This window comes from Sorex fumeus, unplaced genomic scaffold (assembly GCF_029834395.1).
Source record: "Sorex fumeus unplaced genomic scaffold, SorFum_2.1 ptg000003l, whole genome shotgun sequence".
NCBI classification, from domain to species: Eukaryota; Metazoa; Chordata; class Mammalia; order Eulipotyphla; family Soricidae; genus Sorex; species Sorex fumeus.
The window spans coordinates 3,226,665-3,245,417 of NW_026606060.1; the positions used below are offsets into that span (position 1 = coordinate 3,226,665).

General features: G+C 50.1%; 1 protein-coding gene across 1 annotated transcript; it reads right to left on the reverse strand.

Annotated features, from left to right (window-relative positions):
• Positions 1-368: 368 nt before the first annotated feature.
• On the reverse strand, positions 369-18,228 carry STON1 (stonin 1). Its single transcript, XM_056117775.1, has 3 exons — positions 16,322-18,228; positions 4,160-4,362; positions 369-690 (listed from the first exon to the last, which is right to left on the reverse strand). The coding sequence occupies exons 1-3, from the start codon at positions 18,213-18,215 to the stop codon at positions 616-618; spliced, it is 2,172 nt and encodes a 723-aa protein (XP_055973750.1). The 5' UTR covers positions 18,216-18,228; the 3' UTR covers positions 369-615.
• Positions 18,229-18,753: the final 525 nt, after the last annotated feature.

Sequence of the window (18,753 nt, forward strand, 5' to 3'; positions counted from 1 at the left end):
CATTTGGAAAATGACAGTACACTGAGTTAAACAAAGGTAGCAAGTAGAGCTGACAATTAGTTACCAATGTGGTAAGAAGGCAGGAAGATAAATAACTCAAAATCACAGACAGTTTCACATCTTCCTTTTAACCCGTGGGGCCAACATCCTACAACTTGCTGTGTTTCCAGGATGAGCAAGAGGGAAAGGGCAGTATTAGGCTCCTGTCTCCTTTGACGATCTTCCCCTCCAGAGAGAGGCCAGCGCGGGAAGAGAGCGCTGAGGGTGATAAAAAAAAAAAAAAAAAAAGGCCCCTGGGTATTCCAGAGGGGAAGGCATCAGCCACTGAGGAATCCAACGCCAAATACCACTCATCCACGCTGCTGGTCAGCCACATGCAGAAATAACAGTGTCTTTGAGTTCCAAGCGAAAACCTCAGGCAAACTGGCCTGGGCTAGTTAGATCAAAACACTGGGTACGAGCAGATCAGAAACATGCAATTGTTTGGTCTCGGGCCTAACCGTCAGGAAAGAGAGCACCGGGCCAGTCCTAAGGCCGCTACTCTGAGGACACCCCACGGGTCAAGAATAGGACTCTGCATTTCGGAATCGCATCTCCTGCCAGGCCGCTCGCTCCCTACTGAGTTACGCAGTCACCCGCTTTTTCTGGGTCTTCGCCATCGATTTTAATCCACTTCTTCTCTATTTCAACCTGTTGTGCAAAAGTAAAACACGCGCGGCATTAACAGATGGAACGCAATGCAAACGTCTGTTCAGTCTGATTTTCCGGTGACGTGTTGAGGCCGGCACGCCCCCCATCACACCCCCCATCACAACCCCCAGCTGCAGCTGAGGAGCCCACATCCTCCCAAGAGCACTATTTCCCAAATACTGTCCCATTCCGGGCTGCAGGAACGATGTGGGGGAGACAATAGTAGCCTGGGGTGCAATGGGTGGGGGCATTTTCTGTTTATTCACTTTTTTTTCTTCTTAATTTATTTATTGAATCACTGTGGGAAAAGTTACAAAGCTTTCAGGTTTAAGTCTCAGTCACACAATGATCAAACACCTTTCTCTTCACCTGTACTCATTTTTCACCACCAAGAACCCCAGTATACCCCCTTCCTTTTTAAAGGGTGGATTTCAGGCAGGGGTGAGCTGAGAAATTCTGTTTCTGAAATGAGGCTGCTGGGCTCAGATCTTAGAGGACTCAAAGTTTCCTCTAAGTCAATGCTCTTTCTACTACCGTCTAGGGAGCAAATATGTTGACAGGACATTTGCTGCTCTGCCTAGACCTGCGCTCATTTATATCCCCCACAGTCTGGCCAGCTTTAACCCACCTACCAGTGATAAAACAAGAGAGTCGAACATTAAGGAATCCCAACAAGTCAGTTTCCAAACCAGCAAATGGGCTGTTCCTTCTGCCCCTCTAATCTTCCAAGTCAGTTTCAGATCATCTCAGCTCTGGAGGGCTCCACACCCCCAGGGAGGAGGAGCCCTCATCTCTCCCATTCCCCCAGTCTTTTCTCTTCTTAGAATCTGTCGCTATTTGAAAACGTAGCGCTTTATTTATTCACTAATCATTGTGTTCTCCCACGGAAGGGCAGATCAGGAAGGACAAGGGCATGTCTGTGCACCTTGGGTCTCCGGCATCGGACAGCACCTGAAATTGCTCAAGAGAGATTTGCTAAGTGAAAGGGAGCACTCTGAAACTGTAAGTGGGAAGGAGCACTCTGAAGCTGTAGGTAGGAGGGAGCACTCTGAAACTATAAATGGGAGGGAACACCCTAAAATTAGCTCTTTTTTGGATTTTGGGGTCACACCCAGTGATGCACAGGGGTTACTCCTGGCTCTGCACTCAAGAATTACTCCTGGTGGTGTTCGGGGGACCATACGGGATGCTGAGTATCAAACCTGGGTCGGCCGCATGCAAGGCAAACACCCTACCCACTGTGCTATCTCTCCAGGCCCTGAAATGGACTTTTACCAGCTGCTGGCTGGTCAAGTAGCAAATGCTACTGAAACTAAAGTGATTGGGCCAGAGCAGCGGGCAGGATGCTGGCCTTGCACATGGCTGAAATGGATTCAATCCTTGGCATGTCATACAGTTGCCTTAACCCACCAAGAGTGATCCCTGAATGGAGAGCCAGGAGTCAGCCCTGAGCATAACTGGCTGTGGCCCAAAAAGGCAACTGCCCCCAACCCCGCCAACTTGGAAAACAGGTAGTGACAGAACAATGACATCCTGCGTTGCATGTAAGGTGAGCCAAGGAGTAGAATCAGAGGCAGGCTGCAGTGCCGGAGTCGCAGGGAAGCAGTGCAGGGAGCCACGGGCAGGGAAGGAGGAGGAGGAGGCTGGCAGCGGGTGGGGCACAGAGGGTCACAGCCAAGGATCTGGCCAGAGAAGACCCACGAGGTTGGCCCTGCAGAGCTCTACCAAGTGCTGAAGACAAAACCTTCCAGCCTTGCATCCCTGTCATCAGCTGTCCCCAGAGGGAGTGTGGCCTGAAGGCAGGTCACTTCCCACTGCTGGGGGGACGGAGGCACCGTGGAGAAGGGACACGGGAACACAGCCGCCCACTATTAGTTTTTTTGTTTGTTTTGTTTTGGGGTCAACACCTGGCAATGCTCAGGGGCTACTCCTGGTGCTTAAGAATTACTCCTGGCAATGCTGGGGGAAAACGGGGTGCCAGGGATTGACAGTCATACGTACTGCTGCTCCAATCCTAACCCACCATTCATTTTATCTTTCCAGTGCCGGGTATAAACAGCTGCTCACGTAGAAGACAAAAAGGGAAAAAAGGAAAAGATCAAAAAAAACTAAACCTGTTAATCTGCCGGGTCATCTTTGTGATTTTTTAACATGTGATATTTTTCCATATTTTTTGATATGTGGCTTTGGAAACTTTTTCCTACTTAAATAATGTTTCTAAGCAAAACTCTTGTCACTGGGTCCAGACCCTCTGGGAATGATGTGGCGAGGCCACCTCTGACTTCGATGCTGACAAGGAAGATCAAGTTTAGGAAGAGCTGCAGTGCCTGCCACGCGTGATTCATTGGGCCCAAGACACAGAAGAGTTGGTTTAAAATTAAAACTGGGGGCTGGAATGATAGCATAGCAGGTAGGGTGCTTGCCTTGCATGCAGCTGACCAGGGTTTGATTTCCAGCATCCCATATGGTTTCCCGAGCACCATCAGGAGTAATTCCTGAGTGCATGAGTCAGGAGTAACCCTGTGCATCACTGAGTATGACCCAAAAATCAAAAATACATAAATAAATTAAATTAAAACTGGTGTGAGAGCTACATGGCATCTGCCAGGATGGCTCCACAGAACACTTGGGAAGGTATAGGTGGCTGTTTCATATGCAGATGTCTGAGTCTATAATCAAAGAGCGGTTGAGTTTAACAAGTTTCTTTACTGCAGGACTTGTGAAGGCTTTTATTTCACATAAATGTACGGCATTCACCAACTTAGTTTTTCCTTGTCTCATTTTATGGAACACATGTTCTGCAGAATGCATCTTGAGAAATGCTATTCAAACATACTTTTTTTTTTTTATTAGGAATAGGCTTCTGAAATGTGAGTCTGTCTTGGAGAGCTGACCGCTTCTGCTCCAGATCATCTCTCAGCTGGAGCGAAGGACGAGACTCACGGTTGATCCTTAAATTTCCATGGCTGGGCTCTTTGCTGGGTCTCACACACACAGTCACAGTGAAACTGGGACGGGAGAAATAGACAGCAGGGAAAAGCACCTGCCATGCAGGCAACTGAAGGAGGTTTGAGCCCTAGCACAGCACAAGGTCCCGCAAGCATTGCCAAAAGTGACCCCTGAGCACAGAGTCAGCAATAAGCCCTGAGCACAGCTCAAAAACCACACAACCATCATCCTCAAGCAAACCAAGAACATGGGGGTCAGAGAGACAGTAGGGCGCTTGCCTGGTGGGCAGCTGAGCAGAGTTCAATCCCTGGCACACCGTACATGGTCCCCAAGCCCCGCCGGGAGTTATCCCTGAGCTCAGAGCCAGCACTGCGCACGGCAAGGTATTGCCCAGAAACAAACCAAAAGGAAAAAAAACAGCTAAAGGTTAACAACAGAAGCTGAAGACAGCAAATATTTACAAACAAATCAGATCTCAGGTCCAGAAGCCCTAACCTGAACCCAGGGGTTGGGGTCGTACCTGGACGTTGTAGCAAGTTCGTTGCTGGACATGTTTCTGTGGCTGGACATCACTCTCCACCCCCAGAGACCGGACCTCAGTCCCCGAGACGCAGGTGTCCAGCATCACAAACTGGACAGTGGCAAACGGGTACCAGTCACCCGGGATTTCCTGGTCTGATCCAAGCTCCAGTTTGTAGGACAAAGAATGAGGATGATCGGGACCTTGAGGGGAAAGACAAAAATTTCGATTACTGAGATCTAGTCAAAGGAGTTCAATGGCTATAAAACATTTCCTTGACATTCAGAGTCTCCCCATCCCTCTCTTTAATAAGTGATTTCATTCACATTGTTCCCATGTAAATTCTGCTTCATCAACATTCCTAGCAACATTCATGACTTTGCACTTACTGGGGGAAATGTGTGTTTTTGTAAGTACTAGCTGTAACATAAGTATCACTTTATTACTAGATATGTGCATATATTAACTCCTAAAAAATGGTTTCGATTAGAAGTATGCCAAGTTTCTTTAATTAAAAGATGAGTAATATTTTTATTAAGCATTATTATTTGGCTACAATGTGCGTAGGATGTAGTAGTTCAAAGAACTCTGAAACAGATTCAATAAGCCACCACAATGACTTTTCATTTTCTTACCACTGTGTTTACGGATAAATAATGCAAAGGCCCAAATTAGATCATATTATTAAAAATTGTGACTATTTATATTTAGTGAAATTCTGTTCTATGTCACCTATTCCAGAAAACATCTCAGGCCAAGAGTTCTTTTCTCAGAACAGATTGTTCTTTATTACTGTAAATTATCACCCAGTCTCCTTAAAGCTTTGGGTAGAACGAATACACAGTATAAAACTGGGCACACTGGCTCGCGGTGTTTCATTTTAATATTTGTCCTCACTTAATTCCATTTGCCATTTATCAAGCTTCTACTCTGAAAACTCAGGCCTTATACCAGACTGAGGGAGATTTTCAGGGAGACTATATGACGTGTATGTGTTTTATAATGGAAAAACAATGTATGCTAGCACATGTCTACAATGAATATGGTAAATAAACTACTTCCATGTGCACTCTACGTATATATTGTACTTTTATGTACTAGATACTGCACGTGTTGCTGTAGTGACATGCCCCATGGTTCTGCTACATTGCCCACGGCATCTACATAACTAATGCTGCTTTCTTGACTTAAGTGGATGTGAGGGTAGTAATTTCAGAAGTCACATTCAATTATCGTAGCAAGGCGTAGCTGAGATAGAACATTCCCATCAGAATATAGCTTTAAGCACAAAAACAAGAGTATAAAGGATTTCACTTAATTCTGAAAAGATAAATTGCTTTTCATTGCTTACAGCCTGTTTCTTGTAGAGTGACTAATAGAATGTTAAGGCTGTAAAAGGCCTTGAGAAACCATCAAGCCATTAACCAGAAGAGGCTCATTAGCTACCTACACCCCCACAGCCCGTTCCCACAGGGAGGCCCACAGAGGCCCCTGGCAAGGGAAAGCTTCATTCACGCACGCAGACCCGTTCCCCTGATTGTCTTCTACCTGCAGTAAGGACACATTGAAAACTTCATTCAGACTTGAGCTGGAGCCCTAGGAGAGCAGGAGGGCCGCTTGCCTTTCACACAGCCCATCCACGTTCCACCCCCAGCATCCCATATGAACCCCAAATTCCAACAGGGGCGATCCCTAAGAGCAGAGCCAGGAGTAAGCCCTGACTGCAATAAATAAATAAAAACAAAAATAAACTTAATTGTGTCCCTAAATCCTTAATGGCAAACAGTTAAGATGATTAAAATTTGAGGGCCAGAGAGATAGTACAGTGGGTAGGGCGCTTGACTTACACGTGGCCCCCCCAGGTTCGATCCCTGGCACCCCATACAGTCCCCCGAGGACTACCAGGAGTGAGCCCTGAGTGCAGAACCAGGAGTCAGTACTGAGTATTACCAGGTGTGGCACCAAAACAAGACCAAAACAAAACAAAAAGATCAAGAATTGAACATTGAGCCCAGGCAGTTATTTGACAGGTGTGTTATCTGGTGTGATGACGGTCTCTCAGGAACTCTGTTTCCCCATCTGAACGTGGAGTGAGGGTGCTAACATGAGCCTGCTGGGTCCCTGTGAAGACACAGCAGCTGACACACAGCCACAGACAGGCGCATTCCCTGGGCCAAATGTAAGTGCTGAACACAACTGATTGTGAATCCAATATTATTAATTACTGTGACTGTATTAAAGAAAGGTTATGGTTTCTAGCCTTTTAGAGCTGAAAATAATCTTAGAGATCAAATAATTTGACTTTCACATCTCAGGGAAAAATTAGCTTGAAGATTTTTTGCGATTGAAAACTGCCCAAATTTGACTAGAGAGTTAGTATGAAAACTAAGGCATCTGCCTGGCCTTCCCTAGCACCACATAGGGTCTGAGCACAGCGGCTGTGGCCCCAAAAACTGGGGGAGGAGGAAGGACGGAAGGGAGGGGAGAAGAAGAGACAAGAAAACTACCAAAACTACCAAGATCTAGTGCTCTAAAAATGTTAGGAATAAAATCTTGCACCTGATTTTTTTAAATTTAAATGGTAATAACTCCTAAAAGATAAAGGTATTTTCCTTTCAAGTTTTCCGGGGTTTTACCAATTGCACGACTCCAAGAGACGTGCTCCCCTGGGCGCAGGTGTGACCTCCAGGTGCAGCCGCAGCTGGCCTTTGCGGCATTTATGAACGAATGAGGAAAGCTGTTATCTCGGTACTGACCAGCAGGGGGCAATCTCGGACTTTGGTAACCTTCATTCTCAAGCCTTGAGGAGGAGGGACCGCACAAATCCCAAATGCGCTCCTGATAGCAAAAGGAACGCAGAGGCTGGCGGTCTTCCCACAAACAGCAAAATCGGGGCTGGCAGAGGGGTTACAGTTTCAATCCCCAGCACTCCATGGTCCCGGAGCATGTCAGGTGCTCCCCTGAGAAGCAGAGCGGCGTTGGCCCAGGTAATCCAGGTCGGTCGGGCTGAGCGGTGCAGCATGCCCAGCCCTAGCACTGAACCTCTGACCCGCATCCCAGAGAATTGCAAAAGGATGAATTTCAGGCCTCCCTGAGCAACATCTGAGAGTCTCTCCCCTCCCCTCTGCCACCACCCACGCTGCAAACAAAGGGCGAGGCAAGGGAGGGAGGTAAAGATACCTGAGTTCTCCAACTCACTCCCCTTTCGAAGAATTCTATGCCACCAACGGCACCCCCAAGTCAGGACCACATTCCTCACTGCCTCTCCTAGTCCTTTCTCACCCCCTTCTCTGTCCCTTCTTCCTTCCTTCCTCGCTCTGTCTCTCATGTACCCCCTAGAAAGCAGGGGCTCAGGAAAGGCGCCTCTCTTCCTGGGCCCTCACCCATGCTTTAGTCTGAATCCTCTGCACTCCCTGCCCAACCCAGGCCTCTGTTTGGAAAGGAAAGAGCAGCCCAGGGATAAGGGAGTAGTAAACACTGACATGCTAGTGGAAGAGCAGAGTCAGGAATAATCCCTGAGCATCTCCAAGTGTGGGAAAGGAAGAAAGGAGGGAAGAAAAATGGAAAGGAGGAAAGGAGGAAAGGAGGAAAGGAAGAAAGAAAGAAAGAAAGAAAGAAAGAAAGAGAATGAAGGGAGAGAGAGGAAGGAAGGAAGAGAGAGGAAGGAAGGAAGAGGAAGGAAGGGAGGAAGGAAGGAAGGGAGGGAGGGAGGGAGGGAGGGAGGGAGGGAGGGAGGGAGGGAGGGAGGGAGGGAGGGAGGGAGGGAGGAAGGGACGGCAAGGAATAGCTTGAAGTTAACAGGTGAGGGTCTTGGGATGGGTCAGAGGCAAACAGTAGCTGCCTCCTGACCGGGAGGTCCTGAATTCGATCCTTGGTGCCATCCCATGGAGCAGTGAGATCCCTGGAGTGCCACACAGCCAGGTACACCTGAACAACGCAAGATCCATGTGCAGCCCAGTGAGCAGCAATGTGCCAGCACTGGCCTGGGCACGCAACGCCCTGACAAGCACCCAACTAAGCACAAGCACCACACTGGAGGGTTGCAGCACCACAACAGAGCACGACTCCCAGCCACCAGCTCTGACAAGGAGGGAGGTGGGGGGAGCACCATGGCCAAGCGCGTCTGCAGCCTCTGCTCAGAGGACAGAGGGAGGCAAGCTCTGGGCAGAGCCTGCACTGCCCGCGCACTCCTGAGCCCCTGCTCTGTGCCCATCAGTTAGCCAAACTGGCTCCTCTAGTTCTCCACTTGCACTTTCTCCACTTCTCAACTCACTTGAAAAAAGCAGTACTTTCAAGTCTTTAGACAGATAGACAGATATGGATACAGATATACAAACCCTTTATATACATGTATTGGGGCCAGAACAACAACAGAGCGTTTGCCTTGCACAGGGCCAACCTGGGTTTGATCCCGGCATCCCATGTGGTCCCCGGAGCACCTCCAGGAATGATTCCCGAGTGCAGAGCCAGGTGTAACCCCTGAGCACCACGGGGTGTGTGGCTCCCAAACAAAACCAAATCAAGACATACTCATGGGCACAAAGGATCAGTGTGCGTGCCAGAAGCCTGCATTCATGCCCAGGCCACAGGGTCCCACACACACTGTAGGCGGGACCTTCCAGCCAGGGCGGGAGCATTCCTGAACACTGATGGATGTGACCCCCAAACTGGAAAATTTTACGTGTGTGCGTGCGTGCGTGTGTGTGCGTATACACGTGTGCGTGTGCGCGTGCATGTGTGTGCACGTGTGCATGCATGTGTGTGTGCGCGTGCATGTGGGTGCGCGTGTGTGTAAGCGTACGTGTATGTGTGTGGGTGTGCGTGTGTGTGCGTGTGCATGTGTGTGTGCATTTATCTGAACACTCAACACTGTTTAGAGCTGCACAAAATCAGAGCAGCTTCTAAGACCCTGCTACTCTGCGTGTGGCCTGTAGGGGGCAGCACTGGAGTCACCTGAGCAGGTGAGGGGAAAGGCGCGCCTGAGTGTCCACTATAACAGGTGATCCTGCAGGCGGCCGCTTCCAAGGCACCCTCTGCGGCTGCAGACCCCGCCTCTAGACCCCTGTCTTCCTCCTGTGTCCTCTGGATGCGGACTCCCTGAGCACCCCCGACAGGCCGGACACTCAGCCGGGCCGCCTCCTTCTGCATGAACAAAGCAGCTTTGGGCCCAAATGGGTTCCTCGGTGTCGGACCCCCGCATAGGAGACTGGACGCTTTTCATCCAAGCTATGTTCGTGCGTCCCAGGAGTTTCAGAGGTGCAGGTCGAGAGCAGTGGCCTCCGTGGGAAGGTCCATTTCCAGAGCCGTTCCCGGGAGCTGGCCTGGACTGGGAGAGAGGGTCTAGGAGTCAACGCTCTTCCCAGGAACAGGCTCCACATCCGGGCGCCTGAGCACCAGCAGGGTGTGACCCCAAACCTCCTTCCCCGATCAAAGCAACTGTTTGACCCCGGATCCCTCCTGCTGACCCTCTGGGAGCACACAGGAAGAGTTCAGGCCTCTATCAGGTGCCGCCCAAGCCTGGAGGGCGGAGGGGTCTGGAAGTGGGGAGGGTCGAATCTGTGGCTCCAGGAAGTTCCAAAGGTCAAGCCCGCCTCTCCCTTTCCTCTCAGCAAACAGGCAGCGAGATTCTGAGTCGCAGAATTCCCCTAAACTAAGACGAAGAAGAACTCGTGCTGGGAACAACCATGTACTCAGCCCTATCCTCAGACTGTGTCCTTCTGGAAGGAAGGTCAGCGGGACAGGCGTCCCTTGCTTCCCCAGGACACTTGGACAAGGAGGCAGGAACTTCCCTGTGCGGCTCCATCACCTGACACCCCGGCAGAGGGTCAGCCGTTGGGCCCCCTCAGTGACCTAGGTCCCATCCTGTCTCGCTGCCCCCGGGACCTGACAGTGCATAGGCTGCGATTATGATGCGGGCAAGTCGGGAGAGGGCTGCGGAACACGGATTGGGAGTGGGGCGAGCAGGGGACCCCTCTGGGCGGCCTTGAGACGGGTCTCACCTGCTGTCCAGCCTGGCACACGGTCAAAGGGACGAACCACAGACACGCAGCCCTGGAACAATCCCAGAGCATGGTTTGCTCGTCGCCCTCAGCCCAGAACCTTGCCAGGCCTGCAGAGTGGCCAGGGTCCCAGGGAGCATCTGGGGCACAGCAGGGCCCAGGCCTGCCCCCGTGAGGCTTCCCTGGCTGACACGGGCCAGCCCGCAGCTCTGCACCTCTGCACGTCCCTCCTGAGCCAGACGCAGGTCAGTCCCCAGCACCATGAAGCGGAAGAAGACAAAGGGGCCATTGGCACAAGTAGAGCCTGAGCAGGAAGACCCGGAGGCTCTCCGGCCACTCGCCACAGAGCTAGACCACATGCGGGGAAATACTTCTGTGGTCCTCACGGCCGGGGGACCTCAGGAAGAGCTTGGGGGTCTGAAGGAAGAGCTGTCGAGGAGGGGTCAAACCTCAGTTACCCTGATGCCTGGCACCTAGTGCATCACTTAGCACGTGCTCTCTGGAGTGTAATACAGGGAAATGAGTGAATATGTCGACACAAATCCCCCAAGCCTAATCCCAGTGGAACTCCATGGTCCAGTGCTCTGCTAAGAAATAATGCAGCTGGAACAGGCCTGTGAAGTTAGGGTGTGCTGGTGTGTGTGTGTGTGTGTGTGTGTGTGTGTATATGTGTGTGTGTGTGTCTGCACACCCAGGCTTGCGGCACCCACAGGGCTGTCACATTCACTAACTAAAGTAAATGTCATGGAGGAATGTAGGATTATCTTTTTTTGTGGCTAATTTATTTTTTAATTGAAATACAGTTACAACTTGTCATACAATGTTCCAGCACCTGTCCCTTCACCAGTGTACATTTTCCACCACCACTAGATTATAGTTCTAAGCACTTTCTTTTTCTTTTTGGGTCACACATGGCAATGCTCAGTGGTTACTTCTGGATCTGCACTCAGGAATTACTCCTTGCAGCGCTCAGGGGACCATATGAGATGCTGGGAATCAAACCCAGGTCAGCCACGTGCAAGGCAAACGCCCTACCGTCTGTACTATTGTTCCAGTCCCAGTTCTAAGCATTTTAGGTTTAAGATTGGTTTGTCCTTTCTCTCCCCACAGAGAGCTGAGGTTTATTGGGTTATTCCCACCACAGTGCTCCTGAGGCACACCCACTACTTTCAGGCACTCCCAGTCCTCCATGTTTATCTTTAATCTCTCCTTTGTGCTCCTCTTGCCCTATCTGTTAATCACTTTTATCCCCTAATCAGATCCTGTATCTTATGAAGTCAAATTCTTCCTAGAGCTCTTGATATTTTATAAATGAGATATTGCTTTTCTCTTTCCTTTATGTCCTTTGCATAGTTTGCCTTAATGTCCTTTTTGTAGAGACACAGGAAGACAGTTAATGCCATGCTTTTGTAACTTGGGAGTTAATTGACTCTGAATAATATTTACATGGGGGCATCCATCATATTTACTTGACTTTAGGCTCAGTTGCCTTTAGTTCCTAAACCCCGAAAGGAAGGTCCCAACAAGGGACTTGGATGGAACCCGGACAAGCTGTAAGCTACCCAGGCATCGAAAAGGGACAGACCAAGAGCCATAAAAAGTATGACAAGGTAAGAGCACAGTCATGGAACAAACTCTGCCATGACCCAAAAAGAAAGTGAGTGAATAAGGACCCTGCTGGGGTTAGGAAAGACTAACCTGGCCTTGTGCAGATAAGAATCTACAAATGTCCCCAGGACTGTGGTCTGGAATATATAGTGAGATGTCCCCAGGAAGAGCCACCCTTTAGGCTTAACGTATCTCTTACTGTGTCCAAACAAAATGACTAGAAATATTATTAAGAACTAAATTTAAGATGATCAAATGGATACTGGCTAAGGAAAGGACAAAGCAATATGCCCTTAGATTAAATTCGGCCCCTAACACACAAAGCGGAGCCTCAGGTCACCACAGGCTGGCCAGAGGTAACACCAGAACAGCAACACCCACCCCACCCTGGCTGCCTCTGTGGCAGGCACTTCCACCCTCTCCCTCTCCCCCTGCCCTCTCCCTCCCTCTTTCTCTCCCTCCCTCTGTCTTTCCTGCTTCTCTCTCCCTCCCTGTCTCTCCCTCCCTCTCTCCCTCCTTCTCTCTCCCTCCCTTCCTCCCTCTCTTCCTCTTTCTCTTCCTCCCTCTCTCCCTCTCCCTCTCCCTCTCCCCCTCCCTCTCTCTCTTTCCCTCCCTCCCCCTCCCCCCTTTTGGACATTATGGTTTGCAATACAGACACTTGAAAGGTCATCATGCATATCCCTTCACCACCTTCCAGCACTCAGTTCTTGTCCAGAGTGATCATGTCTAACCATTATTGCCACAGTGGTCCCTTCTCTGCCCTACTGCTCCAACCAGTCCTCCTGGCCCCTGTTTTTTCCTGTCCTTGATATCAGTCTCATAATTGTTTTTTTCATATCCCACAATCTATCTTCACTCCCATTCCTTCCCATTCCAGTCGTCGCATGATGTTCTCGAGGGTGGCACTGAAGAGTTTCGGTGAAATGGTATCACCCTGCCGCACCCGTCTCTTGACATCAACGATCACTTCTTTGTAGAATGGTGAGATCCTGGTAGTGAATCCGCAATACAGCTCACGGAGGATCCTGATGTATTGGGCTTGAATGCCCTGATTGGCTAGGGCTTCAATGACCGCTTCCGTCTCAACAGAATCAAAGGCCTTCTTTAAATCAATGAACGTTAAACAGAGCAGCATCTTGAACTCCCGAGAAACCTCAATGAGCTTGGTTATTGTGTGGATATGGTCGATGGTGCTGAATCCTTTGCGGAACCCTGCTTGCTCGCATGGTTGTCCTTCATCTAGTGTTCTGCCAATCCTATTTAGGATGACTCGAGTGAACAACTTGTAGATGACAGACAATAGGCAGATCGGGCGATAGTTGCCAATGTCATGGATGTCTCCCTTCTTGAACAGTAGTACGGTCCTGCTGGTTTTCCATTGGGACGGAACCTTGCATTCAGACAGGTAGCAAGTGAAGAGCCGAGCCAGTGTATTGATGAGTACTGACGGCAGGTTCTTCAGGTGTTCAGGTCTGACCTTGTCTGGGCCGGGTGCTGTTTGTTTCTTTACCGACGAAATGGCGTGTCGGATTTCGGAAGGGAGAACGTTGGGAACGACATATCCATCCTGTGGAATTTGGTATGTCGGCAAGTGGACATGGCTATCGAAGAGATTTGAGTAGAAGTCATGGATAATCTTCTCCATTGCCGTTCTGGAGGATGTGATGGATCCATCAGGACGTCGGAGGGCAGTCATCTTGGTCTTATAGTTGGCGAAGGACAGGCGGGCGTTACGAATACTTTTCCCGGCTTCTGCCGCATCTACCAGTACTTCTGCTCTTCTCTCTTTGAGGTCTTCCTTGATCGCATCTCTGCACTGCTTTGCGAGCTCGGATGTTAGCTTGTGGTTGCCTGAGGCATGCGCCAAACCACGCTGGAGAATTAGCTCAAGAGTTTTCGAAGATAGGCGATTTTTTGTGGCTATCTCTCTCTTGGCGTTCCTCGCACATTCATGGAGGTGCTGAACCAGTCGATCCTATTCCTCGTCAATGTTGTCAACAATGGCATCTTCCCATGTTGCCGCAATAGTACCAAAGAGTTCCCAGTTGGTGGTCATTCTGGGAGTTCTCTTTATGAACTTTGCAGCCCTTTCTCCCCGCTCTGTGAAGTAGAATTTTGCACGAAGGAGACGGTGGTCCGATCCCGTTCGAAATTTTGGGACAACAGCGACATCAGTCAGGCAAAACCGTCGATTGAATATGATGTGGTCTATTTCGTTGTGGAATCGTCCACCGGGAGACTCCCATGTCCATCGTTTAGATTCTGCCTTCTGGAACTGTGAGTTACCATGAATGGTCTTGGTCGACATGATGAACTCAGACAGTCTCTCACCCTGTTCGTTCCATTCTAGGCCATGGGTCCCGATGTGAAGTTCTTCAGCTGATCTTCTCAGTCCTATCTTGGCATTAAAATCACCCACAATGATCTTGTAGAAGGTGTGGTCTTCTTTATAGAACTTCTCTAGCTCCATGTAGAACTTCTCGATTTCTCTTTCATCATAATGAGATGTTGGTGCGTAGACAACGAAGACAGAAACTGCAGGCAGTGAGCCACATCTATTCAAATGTAAACGTCCGATTTGGGTTGTTAGGCATTCGAATGAATCAATGCTCTTGGCCAAGTTTGTGTGGACAAGGACACCGACGCCTCCAACACCTCTTTTATCGCATGTTCTGAGGAACAATTCTTCTCCAGTGTCGAAAACGGCATGGTGAGATTCGTGCCTTCTTGTCTCGGTCAGACCAATGATGTCGTACTTGATCTCGACTGGAATGGGAAGGAATGGGAGTGAAGATAGATGGTCGGCAACTACACCACCTCCGCTTTGCTGATGACATTGTTTTAATACACCAAACATCAGCCAAGCGGCACAAATGCTGGCCGACTTTGACCGCGAGTGTGGAAAGGTAGGACTACAGCTGAATCTTACGAAGACAATGTTTATGAGAAACAGCCTTGTTCCTGAAGCCCCATTCGCTCTCAATGGAACGACCATCTCTGAATGCAACAGCTATGTGTACCTAGGTCTAGAGGTCAACATGACAAATGACCTGGCACCCGAGCTGCGCAGGAGAAAGAGAGCGGCTTGGAACGCCTTCAAGAACGTCGAAGAAATAGCTAAGAGGACGAAGAACCTCCGGCTCCGGGCACATCTCTTTGATTCCACTGTTCTTCCTGCATTAACATATGCCTCAGAGACCTGGGCGCTACGCAAACAAGATGAGAACGCTATTCAGGTCTCCCAAAGAAGAATAGAAAGAGCTATGCATGGAATATCACGTTTCACTCAAATGAGAGAAAGAATCCGGAGTTCTGACATCCGTCGACGATCAAGGATCAGGGACGCTGTCTCATTTGCCAAGTTGTCGAAAATCAGATGGGCTGGTCACGTAATGAGATTTAAAGACGACTGTTGGACTAGAGCTGTTACTGACTGGATTACACGGGATGTCAAAAGACCGCGTGGCCGCCCACCTACCAGATGGTCAGACTTCTTCGTGAAAATCATGAACGATCGGTTTGAGGCCCTTCATGTTCCCGGAGCGAACAGATGCCATTGGGCTACACTAGCTCGTGACAGGGACAAATGGAGACGTTACTGGCGCCCACTCGAGCAAATCGACGACTAACGGGAACTTAAGTGATAAGTGATATCCCACAAATGAGTGCACTCATTCTGTGTCTGTCCCTCTCCTTCTCAAAGGTTCTGACATTCTGCAGTGTTCTCTTTTCAATTTTTCAAAAGTGTACCTGAATTTTCAACACCAATCTTGAAACAATGAATCAGGATATCTGATTGGTCACGTCATCTGAAGAAATCAATAGCACAGCGGTAGGGCATTTGCCTTGCACACAGCCAACATGGCCGACCCGAGTTCGATTCCTCCGCCCCTCTCGGAGAGCCCGGCAAGCTACTGAGAGTATCTCGCCCGCACGGCAGAGCCTGGCAAGCTCCCCGTGACGTATTCGATATTCCAGACACAGTAACAACATAGTCTCCAATGGAGACGTTACTGGGCCCGCTCGAGCATATCAATGATCAACGGGAGGGCCTCGAGCAAGGCAAAAAAGAATTGTCTTTAAATTTTCAAATAAACATGAGAGGCAGTCTGATTTCAAGGATCAAGGAAAAATGTCTAAGGAGAAAGTGTAGCAGATAAGAATCTACAAATGTCCCCAGTCTCCAGGTGAGCCGGTATTGAGAGATCCAGTAGGGAACATACACACCACACATAACACTTTCGATATCTGAGGTTGAGAGTTGATGTTAACAACTCCCACTATAAATTTTCCCTCAGTGCCGCCATCCACAAAAAAAAAAAAAATCCTTAGCTTAGGATAATATTTGACATGATATTTTTAAAAATGTATTATCTGACAAAAACAGGTGCGATAGGAAAAGTCACACCAGGTATTCGAGCCCCTCCCCAGTGACAAGCCAAGGGCTCAGCTTGGTGGGAGTTCCCACCGTCTCTGCCTGCTTTCACCCCAAGGAGGAAGGTGCTGGCCCACATCTCACTGCAGCTGAAAACCAGCGGAGGGTGGGGCATGTTACCTGCATTTTTGTCGGGAAGTCGCTCAATCTTCCACACCACCGCCTTGTAGGCACTCTCGTACTTGGCTGAGCCCACAGTGACCTGGATGACAGGCTCGGATTCCGGCTCCTGGAAGTTCCCCAGACACGCCCTGCGATTCATCTTGGCTTTTAGGGATCTCTGCCGCTGGAGGTTCATGGTCCAGAGGGCCTTGATCCACTGTGCAGGCACAGGGAAGCGTATCTGGATGTTGTCACAGGACCTCAAGGAGCCGACCTGCCTCTGCGCTGATGGGGACATAGTGACAAAGGCCTGGAGCTCCACATAGGCCCCCTGCACCACCACCACAGACTTGAGGGTGAAGGGGAGCTCTTCCTCATTGTATTCGGTCTTGAAGCGCATCAGCTCAAAGCGGCAAGCGTCCAGGGGGGCAAACTTGATGATCCTGGACTGTTCGAACTCCTGTGCTCTCACACAGTGATAAAAATGATAGTCGAGGATACTGATCCCCTTCTTCTCCGAGTCCTTTTCAAAATAGCGTTCATCTCGCTTCTGCAGTTCCAGGTCATTCAAGGTCAAAAAGCAATCCACGTTTCCGTTCACGAAACAGAGGCAGGAGATCTGCGTGATCACGGTGCTTTCCACCCACTTCCCCTCTTCCTTGGTGATTCTGCCCCAAAAGTTGTCCACTATTTCGAGTGAAATTTCTTGCTCCTCGTAGTTCTTTCTCGGTTTCGCCACAGCGGGCATCCTCACCAGCTCCTCCTCCACGGTGGTGAGGAAGCTCAGGAAGTCCTGGAAATCCGGGGAGCCCAACTTCAGCATCTGCTCCACATCCGGCTCATGGACCAGCTCCGTCTTCGCGTGGTACTTGCGTTTCTCCGTGTAAGACACGTGCTCGATCTTCACCGTGTGGATTTTTCCTGCCACGCTAAAGTTTTCCACTTTGGGTTCTGAGAGCCTGCATTGTGGGTCCAGCTGGAACTCTTTGAATGGTTTCTCCAACCCCTTCTCGTAATACATTTGCAAAATCCCCCCGGGTAAGACTTGGAGAAAAATCGGTCCCCACTGGCGGGAAGACATCATGTTCTTCTTCTCGGGAATCCTCAGCATGAAAGACCAGCCCGCTTGGGGCCGACTCCGGAATAGCGTCTGGGGGACGAAGGAAGAAGCCGGGCCCTCGACACCCAGACACGCCGCGGGTAAATGCCCAAGGGAGTCTCGGCTCTCGGCCGACTGGAGATTCTCCAGCCTCTCGCAGATGTAGCTGAGTGAGCACTGGTTTAGGCTCTTCTGGTCCATGAGCATCTCTCGCTCTCTTGATGCTAAGTGCTTTCTGCTCCCCGGGGTGCCCGTGGGAAACGGAGACACACAGCCTTCTTCTTTCCAAAACGGACTGGAAAACGCACAGTCCTCCCGGAAATACTGGAACTGGGGGGCATCGCTCTCAGCCTGGGGAGGGGTCTCCTCAGCGGCGGGGGTCACCTTAGGAAGGGGGTGTGGGCCTGTGTGGTCACCGAGCGAGGGAGCAGGGGTCACTCCCGCGGGCTTGGCAGGCAGTGAGGACGGCGGGAGGGGGCTGTTGGTGGACGTTTCTGGGATAGGATAAAGCGTGTGACTCCCCGTTTTGGGGAGGCCAGGAAAGCCGGGGAAGTCTCGGGTGGGTGTGCAAAGGGGGGAGTTACTCGGGGGTCCTGGACTGAAGTAGAAGTCCACGATAGGCGAGGGCAGCGGGGTGCTGCTGGCCGAGGACGCACCACTGGACAGCTCCCTGGAGCCTGCAAGGTTGAGCTTGAGGCCATTGGGCCGACAGACGCCTGCACCCTCCAGAGGGAGACTCTTGGGCTTGGGGGAAGACTGGAAGGTGGGGTCGTCATCAAAGGTGACCCAGTTGCCTGGGTTCGTGGAGCACATCTTCGCAGAGAGGCTGCGGTCTTGTCACAAAGGCAGATGAAGTCCCTGTCAATGTCCTGTCACACTGTCCCTGTCAATGAGGACAAAGAAGAGAAGCGATCAAAGGATGAGAGAGAAAGTCAGGTCGCTACAGGTCTTTGTGAGAAATACTTGGGAGTTTGGGATTTGGGGGGGTTATTCTTGGTTTGGGAGCCACACCCCAGGGTGCTCAGGGGTTACTCCTAGCTCTGCACTCAGGAATTACTCCTGGTGGTACTCACGGACCACATGGGATGCCAAGGACTGAACACAGGTCAGCTGTGTGCAAGGCAAACACCGTCCCCACTGTACTATCGCTCTGGCCCAGAAACACTTGCTTTAATAGCATCCAGAACTACAACTTACCTGAGCTCAATGAAATGTCTTGACACGTTTGATAGATGAATACATTTTTTCTAAATTAATTTTGTTGATTTGGTTTGGTTTGGGGGCCACACCCGGTGGTGGTCACGGCTGAGTTCAGAGCTCACCAGTCAGAATTCTGCACTCTGGGGTCACT

What these genes read in the sequence shown, in the direction of transcription:
- STON1 (XM_056117775.1), bottom strand. Translation starts at nt 18,215, where the DNA reads ATGTGCTCCACGAACCCAGGCAACTGGGTCACCTTTGATGACGACCCC. An exon ending in ACTTCCCGACAAAAATGCAG is followed by an intron (nt 4,363 to 16,321) that starts GTAACATGCCCC and finishes TTTCCCCTCAAG; the next exon opens with GTCCCGATCATCCTCATTCT. An exon ending in GAACTTGCTACAACGTCCAG is followed by an intron (nt 691 to 4,159) that starts GTACGACCCCAA and finishes TTTGCACAACAG; the next exon opens with GTTGAAATAGAGAAGAAGTG.